At 28.6% G+C, this 23790-nt stretch overlaps 1 protein-coding gene across 1 annotated transcript; it reads left to right on the top strand.

Moving 5' to 3' along the window:
- Positions 1–14655: 14655 nt before the first annotated feature.
- On the top strand, positions 14656–22561 carry LOC105178564 (wax ester synthase/diacylglycerol acyltransferase 4). Its single transcript, XM_020699363.2, has 5 exons — positions 14656–14998; positions 16411–16986; positions 18256–18609; positions 20238–20375; positions 22201–22561. Exons 1-5 carry the CDS (start codon positions 14741–14743, stop codon positions 22366–22368), a joined length of 1494 nt encoding a protein of 497 aa, XP_020555022.2. The 5' UTR covers positions 14656–14740; the 3' UTR covers positions 22369–22561.
- The last annotated feature ends 1229 nt before the right edge of the window (positions 22562–23790 follow it).

Raw genomic sequence — 23790 nt, 5'->3', positions numbered from 1 at the left:
CCCTTAATGTTTGATGAAATTATGTAATTTTTGGATAAATACTTGAAATTGTCAATTTTAACATTACTGTATTTTTTTCCTTAAAGAAAATAAAAATTTGTATAAACATCGGACTAAACGGATGAAAAAATTTGAAAAAAATCATCCATTGTATCCTTAAAAAATTTTCATAAAATTATATATCGGTCAACAAGGACGATTAGTTTATCGCAAGAAATAAATGAAAACCTAACAGAAAGTAGCGGATTGGTTCAGTTGTTGGATGACCGCTAGAATAACAAATGTATCAGTGATTTGTCAAACAGTGAAAAGGTATTTATAATTACATCAAACTCAAGGAAGTTCGTTGCAATTTATCCAAACAATAAAATTGCAAGTTTAACTCTAGATATGAAATTGACATTAACTATCACAAATCATGTTAATTTGAACATATTTTTATTCTATCACGTAATTAAATAAAACAGAACTATCACAAAAATATATATATTTTCATTCTATCACATTTAAGAAGAAATCAAATAAAAAAAATATTAAAAATAAGAACCCTTAATTCTTGAAAATATTATTAATTGAGAATTGAGAACGGAAACAAATTAAACCGAGGGGGGTTGTTCCATATTAGTTGTACAAACCAGCTCTCGATGTACTAATTATAAATAGCCATCGTTATTTGAAAAATTATCAATGCCTTCTTGATTTTAGCAGTTGTCTAATAATTAGTCCAATTTCATTCATCTTTTGCGGTAAATTGATTAAAATGCCCTTTTGGATTAAAAATATTAATTTTATTTATTTTTGAAATTTTTTTGATTTTTTTATGGACTAAGTGGGTAATTTTAAAAAAAAAATTCATTCACCCCATTCAAAAAATTTTATAAATTTTTAATTTTTTTTTAAAAAAATACAATAATAGTAAAGATAACAAATCTCATACCTCCATTCAAGAAATTTTATTAATATTAGGGGTATTTGTAATTTTTTAAATAATGGAGAAATATTTGTAAATATGACAAGGTTCAGGGGAGTTCATTGTAATTTGCCCTTTTCTAAAACATCCTTTTTTTTTTATTTATCTCTGTAAAGTAATTAGTTATATCAATAATTTTCATTCATACACATTTGAAGTAAATTTATATTATCAATATTGATTAATTAATCAACTTTTTCTTATTAAACAAGCAAAAAGTTGAAAACACCAACGGATGGAAAATTTCAATCTATATATATATATATATATATATCTATACTATGTATAAAAGGTAAATTTTAAGTGTTTGTTCTCTATGAAAAGATATTTATACTCTTATTTAAGTAATATTTTTTCAATAATAAATCAAAATAAAAATAATTATAAAAGAATAAAGTTCTATAGAGAAAGACTATTTATAGTCCTAATACATCTTAATTATTTAGACAATGCTAAACATACTTAATTAAAAAGATAAATAAACAAATAATATTTTCAGATGATTAATTTGTCAGAAGAGATTTTTAAAAATATTTTACGAAAACTTTAATGTACTAGAGCATAGTAAAATTCAAATATTTAAGTAATTCTTTTTAATACTAAATTAGGATTAATTATAAAATAAAATTCTATAAAAAGAACTATTTAATAATCCTAATACCTCTAAACTACTTACACAATGATAAATATATCAAATTAAGAAGAATAAATAGACAAATAATATTTCTACATAATTAATTTATTAGAAGAGATTTTACTTTAACAAAAAAAATAATTTACTAGGGTTATAGTAAATTTAAAATGAAATAGCGTCTCGATAATATATAGAGTTAAGTACTAGTTTAACTTCAAAAAGTAAAAAAATAAAGAATCAGTATAATGAATTTTTAGTAAAAGTTATCAATTTTATTAAATTAGAAGTGCTCTCGAAAAACTTGATATGGATAACTTCTACCTAAATGATTTTATTTCAATATTAATATGAGATAATTATATTTAAATTGCATTTTCATGCATTTTTATTTTTTACCCTAATATACTGGAGGTAAAATGATACTAATAAGTGCAACTTATGACTAGGAATACATACATAAAAGTGAGATTTTTTTAAGTGTTTATTGCTAAAAGACATTAGTACATTTACATACGTACTCTTTTCAATAATAAATGAATATTAGTTATATAAAGGGTAAAATTATTGTTGGTCCCTTAAATTTGTATTTGACTTTAGTACCTAAAATCCATTTTTTAATGTTAGCCCTAAAATTTTAATTTTCCGACCCTTCTGATCATTTTTTGATAAAAATGTAGCTGAAATATGGTAATGTGACCAGCACATGTAGGGGTGGGTGTTTGGATCGGGTATTTTGGATCTCGATCCAACCCAACAAAAGCGAATTCGGGTTAATTTTTCAATTTTTTCAAAAGAAATGCAGGTATCAAATTAATTTTAAACATTGGGTCGGGGTTTTGGTGGGAGAGTCCCACCAGAACTGCCCGATATTTTACTCTTTTTTTTTTTTTTAAAAAAAAAGGTAAAACATGTGTAAGAGGGAGTGTTTGTGTAAAGCATGTAATCATTTTGCAAGCATCAATCTTCTCGATAAAGTAAACCCAAGTCTCTTATCATCTTTTTCGTGTTGTAAATAATCGGGGGAAGGATGTGACTAGGGGGTTTTAAGTTACTAGCCCACCGGACACTTCATCCACTAGAAAAATTATAACACTTAACTATGATTAATTGTTATGGTTATTGAACACGGCCACGCAACGGTTGTTGGCCGTAGTTTTTGCAAGGGTGGCTAAAACATTTGAATGGCTGAAAATCATTACAAATGTTTTGACCATGGCTCTTAGCCGTGACAAATAATTTTTTCATGGGGGAAAAATTATTTTTTTGCATCGATTTTATTTAAACATAGTTAGTAGTCATTTATGATGGTTTTTAGTCATAGCACTAGTAATTTTTGGGAAAAAGAAATTTTTCATCCTATAACTTTGGTTTGAATTTGTTTTGGTCCTTTAACCTAATTTATGACTCTTTTGCTCTTTTGATATAAATGCTAATAATCCATCATAATGCTCTAAGTATAATATAACCAAATATTTTTTTAATAAACCTAAACTCTTATACCATTCTAGGCGAGTATTACCTACGAGATGCAAAATGAATAAATATATATGAATAAAATTGCTTTTGAAAAGTTGTGTAGGTGTCAAAATTGAGTCAAATGACTAAAATTAAGCAATTTTGAAAGTTACCGGACTAAAACTAAAATGGGTAATTTAAAGGACTAAAATTAATAGCAGGCTAACTTAAATGACTAAATAAATAATTTTTTTCTAATATTTTTTTCTAGTAATTGTAGCACCTTTAGGGCATGTTGTACTCTACTTTATGTTCACTAGCCGAACACTTGCTGACAACTGGGATTGATCACGTTAGTTGTATAACGGCTGACCGATCGCATGCACTACATCATAGTTGAACGAACTAGGGCAACCTATACACCATCAGTGGGAAAGGGGCTACAATCACCCTTTGGTTTAGGCTAGGGATGCGTTGAGAAAAACTGCGGAGCAACAATCATAAACCATCCTCTGATTTTAACTCATCTCCTGATAATTACCCTAGTGTGTCGCCGTTATAACATGACTTGGCACAAGAATCGAGTGTGGCCGAATCATCATAGTACTTCATCACTGGTGCTTGCCATGGGCTATATTCCTCCACAAACCTCTTCAAATATAAGTTGAGCATAACATCATTTATCATTCTGAACTTACGATTATAGCACTTACAACACATGCATCTAATTTTTTTGTGGTTCATATGCATACTGATCCTTAGTCCAATTTATAAAATTCCAAATACCATCTTCATACTCCTCCATTTCCCAACAAATTCTTCTCATACATCCATCTCCTCTATTGTCTTAATATATTACCTCATTGTATATAAATACATATATAAATTATAAACACCTAAAAAATTATATATAATTAACCTTTTCATAATTAATATATAATATATTGAAAACAACAACAACATTAATTAGAGTTTTATTGGTTTCATTGTTACCTAGATAATGATCACATCCTCCACCTCAAATTTTCAGACCATGCGAATTCAATATTAATAATATATATATATATATATATATATAATACCAATAAAAATTGAAGGTTAACATTATTCAACTTTAAGAGTTTTGATTGGTAGAATGCAAGAAAGTAAGAACACAAATGAGAGGATGCACTCCAATTTATAGAGCTTTTTATAATGAATTTGTGGACGGATTTAGGAAAGACTTATAATATAGGTGTTGAAATAGAGGCATTAGAAGTTTTTATGTAGAATTTTGCAATGACATTTAGAACTATATTTTTATAATTGTTAGAAAATAATCGTTCAATTTGCATACCATCGTAAAACCGTCTCAAAATATTTATCAAATTTCACAAATAAGAAGTGAACATAAAAATATTCCTGATCATGTATGTGGGATTGAATGTTTATCCTTCTTAATTGATTTGTAAACATTGACAGCTCGATTTTGAGATATCTGACTTCACTTAATACTTCATGTGGACAATTGTTTAAAGGGATATAATAAGTCTAAATAATTAAGAATAAAGCTAAGAGAGTAAGTAAATCTTCTAAATACATGCGACATCATAGATACTGTAGGGCATGTAATTGTTTCAGGTAGTCAGCATGACGATGATGTTTTCAAGAATATTTACAGTGTACTTCGGACATACCCAGATAAGTACAAAAGCCCATGATAAATATTAAAAAACAATCAAACCGTGTGGAAAAAGCATCCAAAGGACCCTATATAATGTAACCTTAACTGAAATAATAAACCCCTCGGAACAGGACGTTGAGCCCTCAAAGATGGCTTCATTGCGATGCCTCCAAAGTGTATAGACCGTGCATGACGATGATGTTTTGGTTGTAGGGTATGTGAATTCAGACTATGCTGGTGATTTGCATGATAGAAGGTGTGCAACTAGGTATGTTTTTACTCTAGGTAGCCCCCGCTGTATGGTGGTATAGGGTAATTTTGTAACTGTACTGAGAGTAATAAATACGCGTTGTATTTGTAATCTAATTGAGACTTTTATCAGAGATAATAAAAATACACATAATGTTTGGATTCATTTTCAAAGTGTTTTATTATGTTTTATGGAGATAGAGAGAGAAAAACAAAAATAAATAAGTATGTGTCAGAGATAGTATACATGTTTGGATTTGTTTTTGAAGATAATTTAAAATAAATATTGTATGTTTAATGTTGTGTTTTTGGGAAACAAAAATTACTGTTCATTGTCAAATCACTGTCAAATCATGTCTTTTTTATATATTTTTATGTATATGTGTGTGTAAATATATATGTATGTATTTATGTCAAAACAGTTAAAAACACCCAAATAATATATTTTTGTATAATGACAAACATTGGATATGTTTTATCTTATCCTAAAAATAACTTGAAAATAAAAACAAACACCACTCATCGCTCTCGAGGACGTAGGCACCTTCTCCAAAATTAATATAATATTATTTCTCAATAGAAATCATTTTAGTTCGTACCTAATACCAAACAAAATATTCCACGCAATTTTAATTTTTTTATTATCGATTAACTGAATCGAATCGAATACTAATTTTTTTTTTTTGCGAAATGTGAAAGAAATGTAAATATTTAACACTTTAGGGCCCTAATTCCTAGTTTAATTATTTTTTTATGTATTGAAATTGCATTTGATTATAGTATTGGAATTTGATTCTTGTTATTTCGTTCTTTAATTAGTTCAATTTTTAATCGAATTCGATACGTTATATTTTGATATAATAAAATTTTAATTAATCAAACTTTTTATTCAAGTCGGTATAGTTGTACCGTACGTGCATCAAATCTAAGGGTGTAAACTAGTCAAGCTCGAGCTCGATTTCGAATGGTATGGCTCGAGCTCGAGCTCGAGCTCGACGAGCTCTTCCAGTTCAAGCTCGAGCTTGAGCTAATTCTTTATTATTATTATTATTATTATTACTATTATTATTATTAGATTAAATTATAGAAATCACCAAATTTTTACATAATTTTATAAGTAATAAAATAGATTGCATGCATAATTATATATTAATTTAAAATCATAAGTGAATTACTTGTTAATTTTAAAAAGTATAACACAATACATTTATATATTAAAATATAACATAAAATTTATATGTGTCATCTTAAATAATTATTTTATAAAAAATATTATAATTTACTAAGTTGTTGATTAAATTTATTTTTTATAAAGATTAAATGTATAAATAAAAGTACCATAATTTATTATTACCGAATAAAATGTATGATATTGATTAATAATTATAATACATAGTCAATTTTGAGTATAAAATTGATAAAATATTCAATATGAAATTAAATATATAAAAATTTTAAAAATAAAAATATATATAAAAAATAAAAAAAAAACTCACGAGCTGATGAAGGAAAAAATTGAGCTCAAACTCGAGCCAACAAGAAAGGTGAATTGCTTCGTGAGCCGGCTCGACCGGTTTGACACCCCTAATCGAGTCATGTGTGTGTATTAAATACAAGAAAGGTGGGCAGTCTCAGTTAACTCATTTATTAGGATCCAACAACGAGACGCAGGATTCTGCAAGGGTTTCTGTCACTGATTCATGCTTGTCCGCCCATCCTTCACATGCTTGGTGGTTGGGAGTTATACTGTGCCAGGGTTGACTTGTAATTGGTCCATTATCACTCTGTACATGTCATCTTTCAGATTTATTTATTTTTATTTACATCGACACTTTTAAAATTAAGTGCACCGTTCGTATTTTTTGTAAAATTACTAATATACCCTTTACAAAAGTGTCGGAAAAATGTGTACTTGAAAATGACAGCTACAAATTTAAGTGGTGTATTTATAATTTTGTAAAAAATAAGTACTATTTCTGTAATTAAACTTAATTTTTGAAGGTGTCGTTGGAATTTACCCAAAAGTTAAATTTCTTATATGATGGTAATTATACTGTTAACATGGCCAGTACTATGACTAATGACATGGGACATTCCAAGATAGCATTTCATAGCTTTGTCAATAATTATTACGAGGAAAATAGTAATTTTGGTCGTATAACTGTAGGAATGTTGCGATTTTGATTTTGTTGAAATATGATACGTGCACCGCACTAAATGTGGTCAAAATCCCAATTTTTAGGGTTCATGCAAGGCGGACGTGGCACATCGCAGTCAGGTTTGCAATTCCTGATCGATGTTGTCTTTAATCTGCCAATTTTTTTAAAATTACAGGGCTTAATCGCGGTAGTGAATTCCAATAGAATGAAAATTGAAAATGATCTATAATAACAAGATTAAAATTGGAATATTTCCTATGATTACTTAATTTGATAATTCTGACAATGTAGGTGAGCTGGAGCTATTTTCTTAGGAGATACTGTTTTAATTTTATATTTCTTTTGGGTCTAATTTATCTCATACTTTTATCTCTTTTTTTATTTTTGGGCTTTTTCAAGAAAATTCTTTAAATAAACTTATAATCAATATGTTTGGAAATAAGGCAAATTACAGTTGGCTTTCTCGATATTTGAAATAATTATAAATATTTTTTTATTATTTAAAAAATTATAAATATTTTTTTAAATAAAAAATAGTTATGTAATTTTTAAATGGTGAGATGAAAATTAATTACTGCCTCACTAAAAAAAAAGTTTTATAAAATATAGGGTTAAATATAGTTACCACCCATAAAGTATCCACCCCACGTCCATTGTCCCCCTAAAGTATTAAAACCTTCAAAACCCCCTGACCTTTAGCTCTTAATTTTTAAAAGACCATTTTATCCTTACAAAAATTGCTATGTAGAAAAAATAAATAAAGAGATTTCTAAAATGTCGAAATCATCCTTTGTCAAAATTTTGTCTAATTCTAGTATCACTTGTTCGTCGAGTTCTTTTTATTTCTATAATCCTAAAGTACTTGGAGCCATTTTATTTTAGGTTCACTTATTTATCAGATCAAGTTAAAAATAAATTTATGTAATTGTCATACATATATAATGTGGAGTGGATGCTTTAGGTATGATAACTGTATTTAACCCTATAATGTAAAACAAACTGATTGTGGATAGAGTAAATAATCTATAGGTCATATTAATCCAGCAAATATTTTAGGAAATTCTAATAAAGTACATAAAAATTATAACTTACAATGTCTCAAAGGGCATTTTAGTCAAGTCATCACATAAATTGAATGAAAACTTAATAGAAGTTAATGAAATTGGCTCGTTGTTAGATATACATTACAATCAATACGATATATATAATTTTTTCAAATAAAAAAAAATATTTATAATTATATCAAATTTCAAATGAGGTGGTTGTAATATACCCTTGAAAATAGTGTGATTCCTTGTGTCCAATATTCTTAATATTGCAAATTTTTTAGGGATAATTACACTTTTTTCCCTAAAATTTAATTTAATTACATGTAGACCCCCCGTGGTTTGAAAATTTAAATCTAGCACCCTTGAAATTTGCTTCCATCTAACAAATAAATCCACCCGTTAGCCAAAATTCACTAAATTTGCAGATAGTAACAATAAAATCAGAAAAAAAAATCTATATTAACCCCTAGTTGACTTATTACTGACTTATTGCAGGTCAAATAAATTTTTTATCCTTATACCTTTTCACGTGTTAATACATGTGACAAGATATATCTTCATGGTTATAAGGTTGTCTAGTTTGAAAAAAACTATTTGATTTGCAATAAGCCAGTAATCAGTTAATTGAGAGTAAATACCAATTTTCATTCAGTTTTTTTTATTGTATCAGCAAATTCAATGAATTTTAATTAATAGGGAGATTTATTTGCCAGACTAAATCTGAAAAAAAAGGGACTATGATTATATCCCATTTGTTTTATGATATTATCTCCATCATCTCACATATAAACTCGTGGTTTGGTCCTCCAATAATTAGCAATGCTTTCTGTAATTTGATTGGTGGGAATTTAAAGCGACATAACTAGTGTAAATAATTGAAGTTGGTCTGCCCTTATTGAATTTTTGGTACATCACCCGATGAGTACTATTCATGTGAATGGTCCAAATTGGGCTTATAAATCTACCAATCACTTCTTACAAGTCTTGTCGACTTATATTTCTCAACCACCTTATTAAGCCTCCGTTCGAACCTTAGATATATGCTTGGCATTGTATATATATATATATATATATATATATATGGGTTATTATCAATTATCAATTTTTAAGTTTTATCTATTTAAAAGCACACTAGAAAAATAATTATTCTCAATATTATAAATTATTATGGTTAAAAAATATAGTAACTTCCATTATTTTTTACATCGGGCAAATAAAATTAATGCGAAAACTTAAATGTTATCATAGTTAATTAAAATTTCCTGTGATTTTTTAGCTACGGCCAAATCACTCGATTATTTTTTTAGTTATAATTAGTGTTTTGGCCTTGCCTACTAAGAGCTGATAATCGTTGTATACCTGTGATTAATTAGTGTTTGCCATAATTTTTCACGTTTAACTGCTATAACAAAAAAATTATTTTTCTAGTGATGTGAAAATGTATTTGTTTATATGTATTCACCTTTCTTCATTTCAATCATGAATTTGTTCATATAAATATATTCATGTAATGATGTATATAGGGAAAAGTATTATTTTAGTCCGCTAAGTATGCCTAATTTTAATTTTAGTCGATAACTATGTCCATTTTTGTTTAGATCCAGTAACTTACGATATTGTTTACTTTTAGTCATCTGGCAGATTTTCGAACAATTTTACTCCTATGCAACTTTTGAAAGGCAGTTTTAATCCATATGTACTCATAGGGGTAAAATTATCCGCAAAACTGCAAGATGACTAAAAGTAAGCAATTTCGTAGGTTACTGGACCTAAACAAAAATGGACATAGTTATCGGACTAAAATTAAAATTAGGCATACCTAGCGGACTAAAATAATACTCTTCCCATGTATATATTGATATGACACAATTATTATTTCGTTAAAAGAAAAGTATGTTAATTTGACACTGATGGTAATATAAAATAGAATTTTATAAATTAATTCGAACATATTTTTAATTTGGTATGAAATCCTATATAAAATAAACATACATATTTTTGGTCAGAAATTAAAAATTGAAAATGAAAACAGTTTAAGTTTCAGATAAGAGCACATTTAGGGTGTGCTGTAATAGAATCTGCTTTGTGGTGGGAAAAAGCTCAAGATGTTGTAATCGTACTTGTAATGAAAGTCGGAAGTGTTTGAAATTTTAAATTGAAAAGTAGAAAAATGTTGAAGTTAAATGTTTAAGGAAATAGTTAAATATTTATAATTTTATTAATAAATTGTAGAATTAGTACAAAACTTATTATATATATATATATATATTAACTTAGTTTCAAGGGATAATTAAACTGTTTTCCCCTAATGTTTGATGTAATTAGACGCAGATCTTTTGTGGTTTGAAGAATTAGATCCAGTACCCTTGACGTTTGCTTTCATCTAACAAATAGATCCCTCGATCAGTCAAAAGTACTCGAATTTGCTGATATTAGCAAAAAAATTAATGAAAATTCATATTTACATCTGATTGATTTATTACTGACTTATTATAAGTTGGGGGTGAAAATATACCTTCTCATATGCTTTAGCTTGAGAAGATGTATAAAGGTAGTCTAATTAGAGACATATTTGTTTGACCTATAATAAGTCAGTAATAAGCTAATAAAAGTTATTTATTTATTTATTTTTTGCTAATATCAATAAATTTTGACTAATAAAGAAATTTATTATTAGATGAAAACAAACGTGATGAATACTAAATATAATTTAGTAAATTATTGAAAATTTATGTATAATTACAGTAAATCTAAGAAAAAAGGAGGAGGTAATTACCCATATTTTCAGTACAAAAACTAATAATCACTTAAAATAAGATCACTCAATCCTCTACCCCCTTTAAAATTGGGGAAACATACACCACATGCTTATCACCATCTAGGTCTATGGTTAGATAGACATGAAAATTCACTTAACAAATTCCAAAATCCAAAAGAAAAAATGAGGGTTAAATTCATTTTCACCCTATGTAATATGGAAAAATATTTGAAATTATTTTATGAAAATTTAAATATAAAAAATCATCTCTTATGTATTATTATGATTTATAAAAAAATAATAATCACATTCGCACCCACCAGCACTCTTCCCCATTGCACGACTGCCTCCCCCTTCTCCCACCCGCTTACCTCCTCCCCACCCCCCCTGCCACCCTCAAAGAGGGGGCAATGACAACGCCATCACCCCCCGTTTGGGCAATGAGAGGAGGAGGGTGACTGCGTATGAGTCGTTGCTGGGTGACTGCTATTGCCTAGGGTTGAGAAGGGTGCGACTTCCTCTACAGCTACCATTTTTTTTACAATTAAATTTAATTACTTTAATTATGTTATTAAAAGAATATTATATTAAAAATATTAATATAATTATATAATTATACATTTACATATAAAATAATATCTTTTGTTATCAATAAATATTTTGTTATTTTAAAATTTATTAAAATATATATTTTATAATATATAATATTATATATATATCAGACTGAGTGCAACTAATAAAATCAAGAGAGAAAGACAAAATTAAAAAATAATGCACTTTTCAGACTCACATTCCCAGTCAACGCGAGTGTACCACGAACTCTGGTCTCGGGAGGTTTTTTGATTTTTTATTTTCATATCATAGGGGGTGTAATTGATACTTTATTTTTTATAAGAGTTTTTTGAACATTTTCAATATCATAGGGGGAGTCTTTGTATTTTTTTCGAAAAAATAATAATAAAGGATAAATTGTATCAATAACCCCGGCCCTCAAATTATATCTAATTATATAATAATCTTCTTGTTTTTATGTAAATTTACAATGACTCCCAGAGAGGTGTCAGGAGTATACCTATAATTATAATTATAATTTCAAAAGTTGTATTTAAATTTTACAAAGAGTATGAGGTATTTATGTAAATAAATCTAACATCAAGAGACATCGATATAGTTTATCCAAAAAATAAATAAAAACCCAGAACAACCAGAAGAAATTCAACTATAACCATAACTAATTTCCATGATTAAAAATAAATAGCCTTCTTAAATAGTCATTGACTATGTACGGTACGACTACGCAATGGTTATTGTCAATGTGGCTAAAATATTAGTCCTGACTAAAAGTCATAGCAAAAGTATTTACTATGGGAAAAATAATTTTTATAATAAATAATTTAAATTTTTACATCAATTTTTATTTAACCATAATTAATAATAATATTTTATCATAATTTTAATCTATAATAAATAAAATTATAGCTAACATTAAATTTTCATAAGGTGAACCCTGACAATGCCTAGAGTTTGAATGGTCTTCGAATTTGTGTCGCAAAATTCTAAGATACCATTTTCAAACAAAGGCATGATTCATTTAAGATGCCAACTAATCTGGTTAGGTCGTTTTTTTAGTTCCCTTTAAGATACCATTTAATTTTTTTCTTTTTTTTTTTTAATGGGAAATCGACTTCATTTAGATAAGTGTAGAAACTGCATTATCCTTTGAGAACATATTAATTAGTGGGTCGGATATGATGGTTATTCAACAAAAGCTAATTATTTTCTTTTGTAACAAGCAGGCATGAAATCAACTCTGAATAGATTTTGAACCAACGTTCTCTGTACTGCTGCTGGAGTATAAGGTTGGATGCATGAAAAGTAGAAAATATTTTTTCCAACATTTGTTCATCCGTCTCATCTTTTCCACATAACCTCAATTTTCATACAATTCGGAACTTCTTAGAATTATATCAACAATTATTTTAAGATCTTGCAGTCGCAATTGTATCCACTTATATATTGCACGTGGTAAGATTACGGTCTTTTGATGGTCAAATCGATCATTTAAACTTTTCCAGAGTTGAAAAGGACTTTTAACTGTTAAATATTGAGACTTCAGGCTCTCATGAAGATGATGATGAAGTAAAATCACTGGTTTAGCACAATCTTGATCAGAAGCACTAGTATTTTCTTTTATTATTTATCCCATTTTGTTACTTGCCAAATGAAATTCAGCATCAAGAACCAAGGATAGATAGTTTTTTCCAAAAACATCAAGCGCAAAGAAATCCAATTTTGTGAGATTGACCATTAAACTACAACAAGTTAATATGCACTTTTAGCATAATACTGAAGATATACATATAAGTAAAATAAAATATATTACACATGATATAAAGTAAAAATGACATGAAACATTACTAACAGTAAGTAACATATAAGTTACTATGACATGCATGCATACATAAAATTAAATATATTTAAGTTTGGCTTAAATCTTATAATGTTCCAAATAACACTTAAATGGTATTCATGTCAAAGTTGTTTTCATAACAAATAAATTTTATTTATAGAAATATACTAGCAAAACATGCAAAATACATACATGGGCATATGAAAGAAAACTATATTAGTAAATTGAGTTAATTAAATTAACTTCAAGTTAGTCATATTTTAATAACAATAGCTATACTATGATATCAATATATATATATATATATATCACGAATCAATTAAATAAATAAAGAAGCGTCGGGCTTCTTGATCAAGCCATTGTCTCAAAACACTTTAGGTGGTGAGAAAATTAAACATTACACTTATCATCGCTTCAGGGATGATATTGAACATAATTGGTACAAAATATTTCACCTATTACTGGATATGATTTTAATTCATTATTTACTTTAAAAAGCAATGAAATTTATAGAACATATCCATTTCAGGGATGAAATCAAAAATTGTATGCCTACTTCTGGAGGCAATATCACATCCACTTCAGGAGATGAAATTAAGAATTGTATGCCTATTTCTGGCGGCAATATCAAATATGATAGATTTTTTTTCTTTTAATATATATGTCTACTTCAGGATACATTGAAATATATAGAATATAGTTACTAATATTTTATTATGGATAATCAATAATAAAAGTAACTATGATATTGTAGAGTAAACAAACAAAGAATAAAAATTATACTAGAAAAATCAACATTCTATCTTGATCAAGCGTAATGTCATGCTGATAACGTGTTATAAACTTAGACAAATTCTGTGTTTATTGGCTTATCACCTCTAATAGAATATAAAGAAAGCAATAAATATATTCTCCTTCAAATCAGTTTTTTATTCTCTCAAAAGCTTATTTTATAAATGAAATACATGGTGGTATTTACAGACCGCCAACATTATGGTTACAAAATACACCATAACTATTATAATTACAAACTATCATCGGGACACAAAAGGGTATTACACAATGAGCATTAAAAAAGAATATCAAAACGTGTATCCATTCATATATATATATATATATACATGTATATATAATAATCTGGGCATTATGCTTGAACAGTCTGAGAAGCCCAAAGGTACAAACATCAATTCGTGGGCCATTTTGAATGCTTTTTCATAATCAACGATGGATGTCATGGTACAATTATTGTTTCTAGTTTAAAGAAACAAAGAAAAGGTAATAAGCAGTGGAATTTATCTTCTGGACCTCGCATTTGTGGCACACAGACTGTCTGCAATAAATAAGCCTCACCATCTCTTAGTTAAATACAAAATCGTCCAACTGCTGCCTATTTATGAACGTAACGTCGAAACTCAGAGAGGCAAAGGCAAGTGAGAGAAAGAGAGAGATGGGAGAATCATACAACGGCGTCTTCCAAGAAATGGAGGAGACAGAACCAGTTAGCCCGACAGGCCAATACTTCACCAGCTCTGTCATTTCAGTTTCAGTCGTTGCTGTTCTGGAATCACAACACCCAATCGACGATTCCCAGACCACGTCGTTGCTCCGACATGTCTTTCTTCCCATCAACCCTCGTTTCTCTTCTGTCATGGTACATTTCTTTGCTCCCTTCTAAACTTTTCTTTTTTTTTTTGGTTAGTACTTCTAATACGATGAAGTGAGAAGAAAGTGAATCTTATAATTCAACGTTAGAATTAAATTGATTAATATAATATTAAAGGGTTAATTATATTAAACACGTCGTCAAAAATATGAATAGATAAAAATACTCCTTTAAATAAAAATAAATAAATAAAGGGTTTTATGTAATTTACTTCCCTGCAAAATTACAAACGAGCAAATTACCATTCCATGAAAAAATAACAACAATTTATCTCGTTTTTTAAAATAAAATAAATTGCTTCATTTTCGAAAGTGACGGTGTTGCTTTCTCTACAATATAAAATCCCTTCATGTAATGTTGCGTGAATTTGGGCACCAATGAATATAAGCCTAAAACAAGAAATGAGATCTGAATTAGGTAAATTTAATAAAGGTAAATTCTTTTTTTTTTTTTGATTGAGTAGAAACATAGAAAAGGCTATAATAAAGACTAGCACATGATAAATAACACCAGCATTTATACCTTTATATAATTAAAGAACACACGTGTTTTTAATTTATTGATCTGTTAATTTTTTATTATTTTTATCTATCATCTCATTTTTCTCGATCGCATTTTCTCTACGGTCAAATTTTGTATTACCTTTTTTTCCTCTTATTTTTTCAATTTTTTATGTTCTTATAATCTTATTTAAATAAAATACGTATAATTTTTTTATTATTAATAAAGTACATATGAATAATAAGTTAATGTTAGATTTATAAGAAAACGGTGATAAAAAAAATATTAGTGAGAGTAAAAGATGCATGAAAATTGAAAATAAAAATTACTTAAAAGATAGCGGGAGAGTGGAAAGTTAATTGAATAATAAAAATAAATAAATAATTTTTTAAAAATGCAAAATGACAGACATAAGAAGATAAAATTAAAACACTAAAAGACCAATGTCCCTTAATAATAAAGCATAGATTATAAATATAAAAAAATACGGTGAACAAAGGCAATAATTGTCCTTCGTTTTGAACAGATGAAGGACAAAAATCGAATAAAACATAGGTCAAATTAGATCATAATTTTTGAAAATAGTCTTATAACTTTTAAAAAAGTTCTCACTTTTTAATTACCCTACCAACTTTTGTTAGGAAATTAATGAAAATAAAATCACGTGCAAATTTTCCGACATTTTGAAAATGTACCAGCCACATGGTTTGCACATAGTTTTTTCCGTAATTTTTTTAACTAAAGCTAACACATTGACTGGAAAAAGAGAATTTTTGGGAGTCACATAACTATTTTCAAGAATCCCACAAGTAATCAAACTAAAAATACATTAAATTTAAATTATGGGACGAAAAATACAATTTCCACGCGAGCTAGTAATTAACCTTGGTTCTGGACAGGTTAAGGACAAAAATGGAATAAAACACTGGAAGAAGGTGGAAGTGAAGCTCCAAGACCATGTCAAAGTCCCCACCTTCCCACAAGGGAAGTCACCGGACTTCTACGACGGCTGCTTCACTGACTACTTGTCCAAAGTAGCAACTGACCAACTCCCACTCACCAAGCCATTATGGGAAATTCACATTGTCAAATACCCTACAACCACTGCAGCTGGGAACGTTGTGTTCAAACTTCACCATGCACTCGGCGATGGCTATTCTCTCATGGGAGCTCTCCTTTCTTGCTTGCAGAGGGCAGACAATCCCGCAATCCCCCTTACCTTTCCTGCATTCAACCCGAAAACGGAAGCTCGTCGTGCCCACGTTAGTATCTGCAGAAATTTCAGTCGGGCTGTGTCCGGAGTGATCAATACTGTGTGTGATTTTGGGTGGAGTTTGCTGAAGAGCGGTGTGATTGAGGACGATCAGACGCCGGTAAGGTCCGGAGACGATGGCGCGGCGTTCCGGCCGATCACCATCTCCACCTTGACCTTCTCTATTGACGAAATCAAACAAGTCAAGGCCAGTCTTGGTGTGGTGAGCACTTCTATCTTCCTCCCGTTAAAATTTCGATATCGTTGGTCGCAACAAAAATTAATATTATTGAATATTAAAATGATAATTTAATCAGTTCACACACAGAAATATAAAATTTAAAATCTTGTTATCGCTTTTTAATAATAATGAATAAATATTTATTTAAATTATTGCAAACACCCTATATATAGTTATTGATAAAAAATTATAATAAATATTTTAGTCGTAACTAAACTCATGACAAACTCTGATTAATCGTTCTCAAATGTATTATTTAGCCATTTATAGTGCATACATTATTTATTTACTTACAGCGTGTTGACTATTTTGAATTTAATTGCTGCATAAGTAGGTATATTATTTGGGAAATATTAATGAATTGCATGGGCATTCCGTGCTGTAATTAATGCAGCCGCTGAACAACAGCAGATAAGATTGGGGTACGGAATATTAATTGAATTTTAGTTCATTATTAAAAAAAAAAAAAGGAAACAAAGTTTCAAGTTATAATTTTAATATTATTAATATATATATATTTACTGACAAAAAAATATTGTCAAGAAAATGAATTTTACAGTTTAATGTTTGGAAAATGGAAAACTTTATAAGAATCATAAAGCAATGAGGTGCAAATGTAATTTATGTTGTGTGGTGTACGTTCTTATAATTTTAAAAGGAAAATAAAATGCAATTTTAGTGTTGTACTTAGGAGGGTGGTATTAATTTTGGTTCTATACAAATTAAATTTGTAATTTAGTCCTATAATTTTAAATTTTTTACAGTTCTAGTCATCATTCTTCGACCAATTTGATTGAAAATTTGTATGACTTGTATACAATCCAATTAAATTGTAATTTTAGTCCTTTAAAGAGACTAATATTTTTGGTCTTGCATGAATTGATTTACTGCAATTTCATTGAGTCATATGCAAGTCACATGCAATTTTCAAGCGAAATTAATTTAGTAAGAAGATTACTAAAGTTTTCAAAACTTTAAAGCCATAGGAGTACTAAATAGTGAAAATCAATTCGGATAGAATAAAAACGCAACCCTTAAATTACATGACTAAAATTATAAAAAAGGCGCGGAGATTTGTGCAATTTACCATAAAAATTTAATATCTTATAAACTTTAAAAATATGTTATAAGACATAACAATTTATAAATCTTTTAAATAATCTTGTCCAATCACCCACTTAGTTAGAAATTTTCATCCCTTTTGTGCTATAACCCTAACTTTGAAAGTCATATATTTTGCATGCCAAACAGACCTTAAACGATGTGGTATGCGGAGTTTTGTTCCTGGGGATAAGACAATACATGCAGGCAATGAACCATGAGCAAAGGAATGCGCAGTCAACAGCCTTAGTTCTGCTCAGGACCAGAAACATTGCTGGCTACAAATCCGTAGCTGAAATGGTCGAATCCGACGCAGAGTCCTCCTGGGGGAACCAGTTTGCTTTCCTTCATGTTCCTGTTCCAGAACTATCTGAGCATGAGCCAAACAACCCCCTAAGTTTTGTGCTTAAAGCCCAGAAGATCATCCAGAGGAAGAGGAATTCTGCTGCTGTGTTTTTAACTGGGAAGTTGCTCGAAATGTTGAGGAAATACAGAGGCCCTGAGGTATGTCACCGTAAAAAATATGACTTTCTTGCAGTTAATTACAATAGTTGAAAATGAAAAATTGTGATGGATACTAATTAATTACGGCTACGCATGCAACAACAGATATAATTTGTCGTCGTTTTTGCAAATCGGAACAAAAATATCTAAAAATGATGACAAATTTTGATTGACTATGGTAAAAGTTTAAGTTTTTGCATTGAAATTTTTTGATCGAGGTAAGAAAAAATTAATTTATTATGATTTTTAAATAGTAATTATTTATAATGTAGAAAATAATTAATTTTTTTTGTAGCGGGTGCTGTCTAGTTCATTGATATAGCTGGTTTGCTTGTTTATGTGAGGTTGCGTTTGGAGTAAATGGTTTGAATTCTATGTGATGCATGTGCTTGGATTTTCTAACATTTTATAAATATTTTTGGAGCTTATAAGATATTAGAATTTTATTTTAGAAATAAGCTTTTAAAGTGTTGAATAAAATAAGAATATCAATTTTAGAAGAGATTAGTAATAATAATTTTTTTTATTAAAAAGAAAAATATTGATAATTAATATGGTCCTAATTGAAGAAACTTGTTGAAATTTTAAAATAAATTGAAAGCTCCTACTTTGTGAAAGGAGGTCATAGCATTAATGGTTAGCTGTTGTTTCTGTATGCGAAGATAAAATATTACACATAGCTAAAATCATACAGAATATTGATTAACGACGGACAAAATTTAAGTTTGTTTGACTACGGTAAAACATATTGATTTACCATTATTTTTAAGCCATAGTCGTTGTTAATGCAGGGAATAGTCCACATTTTGGCAGTATTTTTTATGTACATAATACATATATATATATATATATATACATATTTCATTTTTGGTCCTGTAATTTAGGTTGTTTATGGTTTTCATCCTTTAATTTTCAGGATAGAATTCTCATCCATCATCATTTTATTTTTCACGATTTCAGTCCTTTTCTTTCATTAGAGTTCACCATCTCCACTACAAGAAAAATGATCAATAGCTATGAAAAATTATAATGTTAAAATCACTGTCGAGATAATGAGCAAGTAAAACTTTTGGTCCTGATCTATATTATTTAATATTTCTTTTGAACAGTTCGTTGATAAATTCGTAGCAAGTTAAATTTTCCTTGCTCGCAATTTTCTTGTAGTGCTCGTCAGAAAAATGCATGTGCATTTCATATGACGTTTCAATTTTTTTTTCCCAATAATGGTAAATTTCATTAAGTAAAGAAAAAGAGAGTGTACAAAGACCTTTCAAAATTTGTGCTACTGTTCGTATTGTCTCGTATTTGCCAAAATTTTTATTTTTGTTGAACTTTATATATAGCCATATAGAGGTATTATTTTAGTTATGCATCTTTGTAATTTTCTTGAATTTGTCGAAATTCTACAAATAATCTTATTTTAGAAAGTTGAAAAATAAAAACGCCGAATAATCTAACTTACGGGGCCAAAAATACATTTAATCCTATATATTATATACAATATATTTGTGTGTGCAGGCGTCCATATATCAAACAATGGTTGTTTAATCAGAAATCATATATACTTAAAATCTTTAATATTGGAGTAATTAATGGTATTTAATGTTAATAATTGCTTTTATGAACAGGTAACAGCTAAATACATTCACAGCACGTTGAAGAACACAAGCATGACAGTCTCAAACATAATAGGGCCTGTGGAACAAATGTCGCTCTCCGACCAACCAGTCAAAGGATTGTACTTCATGGTCGCCGGAGTTCCTCAGGTACTGCGATTTCCAGTTCAAACCAAATCCCTTTCTTTAAGAAAAGAAAAAAAATATTATTTTAGTCCACTAAATATGCTTAATTTTAATTTTAGTCCAATAACTATGTCCATTATTATTTAGGTCTAGCAACTTACGAAATTGCTTATTTTTAGTCCTCTGGCAGATTTTTGAACAATTTTACCCCTATGCAACTTTTGAAAGGCAGTTTTAGTCCATATGCACTAGGGGTTATGACTAAAATTAAAATTAGGCATATTTAGCGGACTAAAATAATACTTTTTCCTTAAGAAAAACTAATAAAAACTTAAATATAGTGTTTGGAGTTATTTTTCGTGTGCTTTGTGGTGATAGAAAGAAAAAAACAAGATAAATAAATATGTATGGGTGATAGTGTGTATGTTTAAATTCGTTTTTAGAGTTAATTTAAAATAATTTAAAATAAGTATTGTATGTTTAATGTTGTGATTTGAGTGACAAAAATTATTATTTATTATTAAATCATATATTTTTTTATATTAAAAGATCAAGAAAAAATACAAATAAAGTGTAAAAATAGCAGATGAATATTTGGTGTGTTTTGGTATATTTTAGGAATGGGTCAAAAACAAAACCAAACACAGTGGCGGCACCGTTTGATTTGGTTTTTTTTATTATAACCTATATATCACTATTAAAAGAAAAGGTAGTGAAGAAAAAAAAATAAAATAAAGTGACATTTTTATTGTTACTAATTATATATGATAATTGACAACGATTTTTTTTGGGCCAGAATAACGACTTTTATATAGTTGAAATAGTGATAATTGTTGTGGAAAAAGAAAATTTTCGTCTTATAATTTTGATTTGAATTCATTTCGGTTCTGTATTTTTGGTAATATTAGATTTAGTCCTTTGTTTATCAATTTTGTGTAGATTTAATCCTTTAACCTAATTTACGACTCTTTTGCTCTTTTGATAATAAAGGTAATAGTCCATCCTAATGCTTTAAGTGTAAACATAAATAAATATTTTTCAATAAACCTAATTTCTTATACCATTCTAAGCAAGCATTAGCTTTGAGATGCAAAATAAATGAATATATATGGATTAAAATTGCTCTTGAAAAGCTGTGTAAGGGTAAAATTGTTTGAAATTAGATCAAATGACCAAAATTAAGCAATTCTGAAAGTTATCGGACTAAAACTAAAAAGAAAAATTAAATGACTAAAATTAATAACAGATAAACTTAAAAGACTACATAACTAATTTTTCCTAAATAGTTTGCTAAAGTGATCACTAACAGTAATTAGCAATAGGAAAATTATGTTTAAAATTATCACAAAAAAAAAAAAAAAAGAATTGTGTGGTCCATTACCCTCTTTGGCAATAGAAATTAGGGTTAATTATAATTTGCAATCCGATCACTGTAACGGTTCTTATACTTTGGTATCTAAATTTTTTTTATGTTAACTTACCATCTCAATTTACAAAATTTTATATTTTGCCATTTATGACTATTTTTCCACCAAGTTATCAAAAAAATATCACATGCAGTGCAATATGAGATTTAAGGGTTATGTATGTGATATTTTGCAAATATACACAACATGCGATGTTTTTTCAGCAAAAAAAATAGCAAAAAAAAAAAATGATCATATATGATAAAGTACAAATTTCGCAAAGTTGAGATAACAAATTGATAAAAAAAACAAAAGATAATTGAGATCCCAACGTGTAAAAATAGATATAGTTCAGATGACAAAATATAATTTATCCTAATAATTATGATGCGAGAGTCATATTAAATGATGCAAATTTTGAGGAAATGTTGATGTCTTTGCAGAGTCTTACCATAACAATGTTGAGCTATATGGGGAAGCTGAGATTGGCTGTGGGAACAGAGAATGGACTAATAGAGGCTCCCAAGTTGAAGGCCTGCATCCAAAATGCCTTTGACATAATTTTCAAAGCAGCAGTTGATCACTACTCACCAGCTGTGAACAATATATAGAGCACTAATAAATATATATGTTGTAGGGTTATTTTGTTTGCTTAAGTTTATTCATCACTTCTCATGCATATATACCAAATATGCATTCTACTTTATGTTATCATATTCTCTCTTTGTGTTGGCTCTACACATAAATTATATTGATATCTCCGAAAGGTTAAATTTAATTATATAAATATTTTTTTTTGTTAAATTATAGTGCATTTTAAAGTTACAGTTCTAATTATAAGTACACTTCTTATTTAGTGGTGAAATTTTGCACCAACACACCTCCGGTAGATTAGATTGACGCCCCGCAATAGGTTTGTCATTGGATACGAAATACCCTACCAAAGCCTTTTCCCTAACAATGACCAATCTAGTAACTAGTGAATGGATCTAAACCCGACTCAAGACCTGAGGGGTCTTCGACCCAAATCCATTATGCCAAACTCGATCTTTTGAGTTGGGCTTGGACCCGATCTATTTTTCCCCCTTCTTTTCTCGTTCTTATGATGTTGCAACACTTTTTTGGGTCCAAAATAAAGAAAATAAGTGGATTGTGTAAAGTAAAATAAAAAATATAAAAATAAAGCAAATCACTAACATTATTACATCTATATGTGTGTGTAAGGATGTGAGATAAAAACAATGAAATTGCCTCAGTAGATACCATGGAAAAGTTCCATTAAATTGATCCACCCACATGCAAACACAAACTTAGAGATGCAAACACAAAATTTGAAAATGCAAATGTGATTGCTAATTTTATCGTTCGAAAAACAAAACACAAGAAAATTATTACAAATAGAAATGTGTAATTGATAGGTAAAAGTTGGTAGAATCTCTATTTAATCCTCTGATTATTCTCTTCGAGGATGCATTTGACAAATTCAAAGTAACTCTTATTGTCGATTTCCCTTTGACTTGGTTTGAATTTCTATAATGTTAATTTGAGGGCTTACACCAGTAATTTCGAATTAAACGCTATAGTCTTGACTTTAGATTTGAGAATTTAGAAGTGAATTTGCCACTTGGATCTTCTTGAGGATATATTTGGATATTCATATAGTTAATTCAATATCTTAGCGCCTCACCTGCAATCCCGAAATAAACACTATAATTTATTGCGCACCTTCTACGAACAACTTGATCTCCATCTTGAACGCCTTTAAATATTCTTGAACTCGAGGAACTGCGTAGAGAGAATTATTTGACCTTCTTTGCTTGCTTGCATCTTTGTTGTCTCTGTGTGTTTTGAATGAGCTCTAGAAACCTCTTTAGATAAGTGTCAAAAGATAAAGTTGTGATGCACTTGAATACTTTTTGTATATCTCTTTATGATAAATACATCAAATATTTGACAAGACAAGATTGGTTGATTTAACATTATCTCTTTAATATTTGTATTCTTATAAGAGATAAATATCAATTTTTTTTCAT

This window comes from Sesamum indicum, linkage group LG12, assembly GCF_026168435.1.
Source record: "Sesamum indicum cultivar Baizhima isolate 11 linkage group LG12, ASM2616843v1, whole genome shotgun sequence".
Lineage (NCBI taxonomy): Eukaryota > Viridiplantae > Streptophyta > Magnoliopsida > Lamiales > Pedaliaceae > Sesamum > Sesamum indicum.
The sequence above is the reverse complement of the archived record's forward strand: the minus strand, read 5'-3'. Positions and strand labels throughout refer to the sequence as shown.

Excerpts from the sequence above, each read along its gene's own strand:
- LOC105178564 (XM_020699363.2), top strand. The coding sequence starts at position 14,741 with ATGAACGTAACGTCGAAACTCAGAGAGGCAAAGGCAAGTGAGAGAAAG. Across the intron at positions 14,999-16,410 it reads CTCGTTTCTCTTCTGTCATG|GTTAAGGACAAAAATGGAAT; the intron begins GTACATTTCTTT and ends GGTTCTGGACAG. Across the intron at positions 20,376-22,200 it reads TGGTCGCCGGAGTTCCTCAG|AGTCTTACCATAACAATGTT; the intron begins GTACTGCGATTT and ends ATGTCTTTGCAG.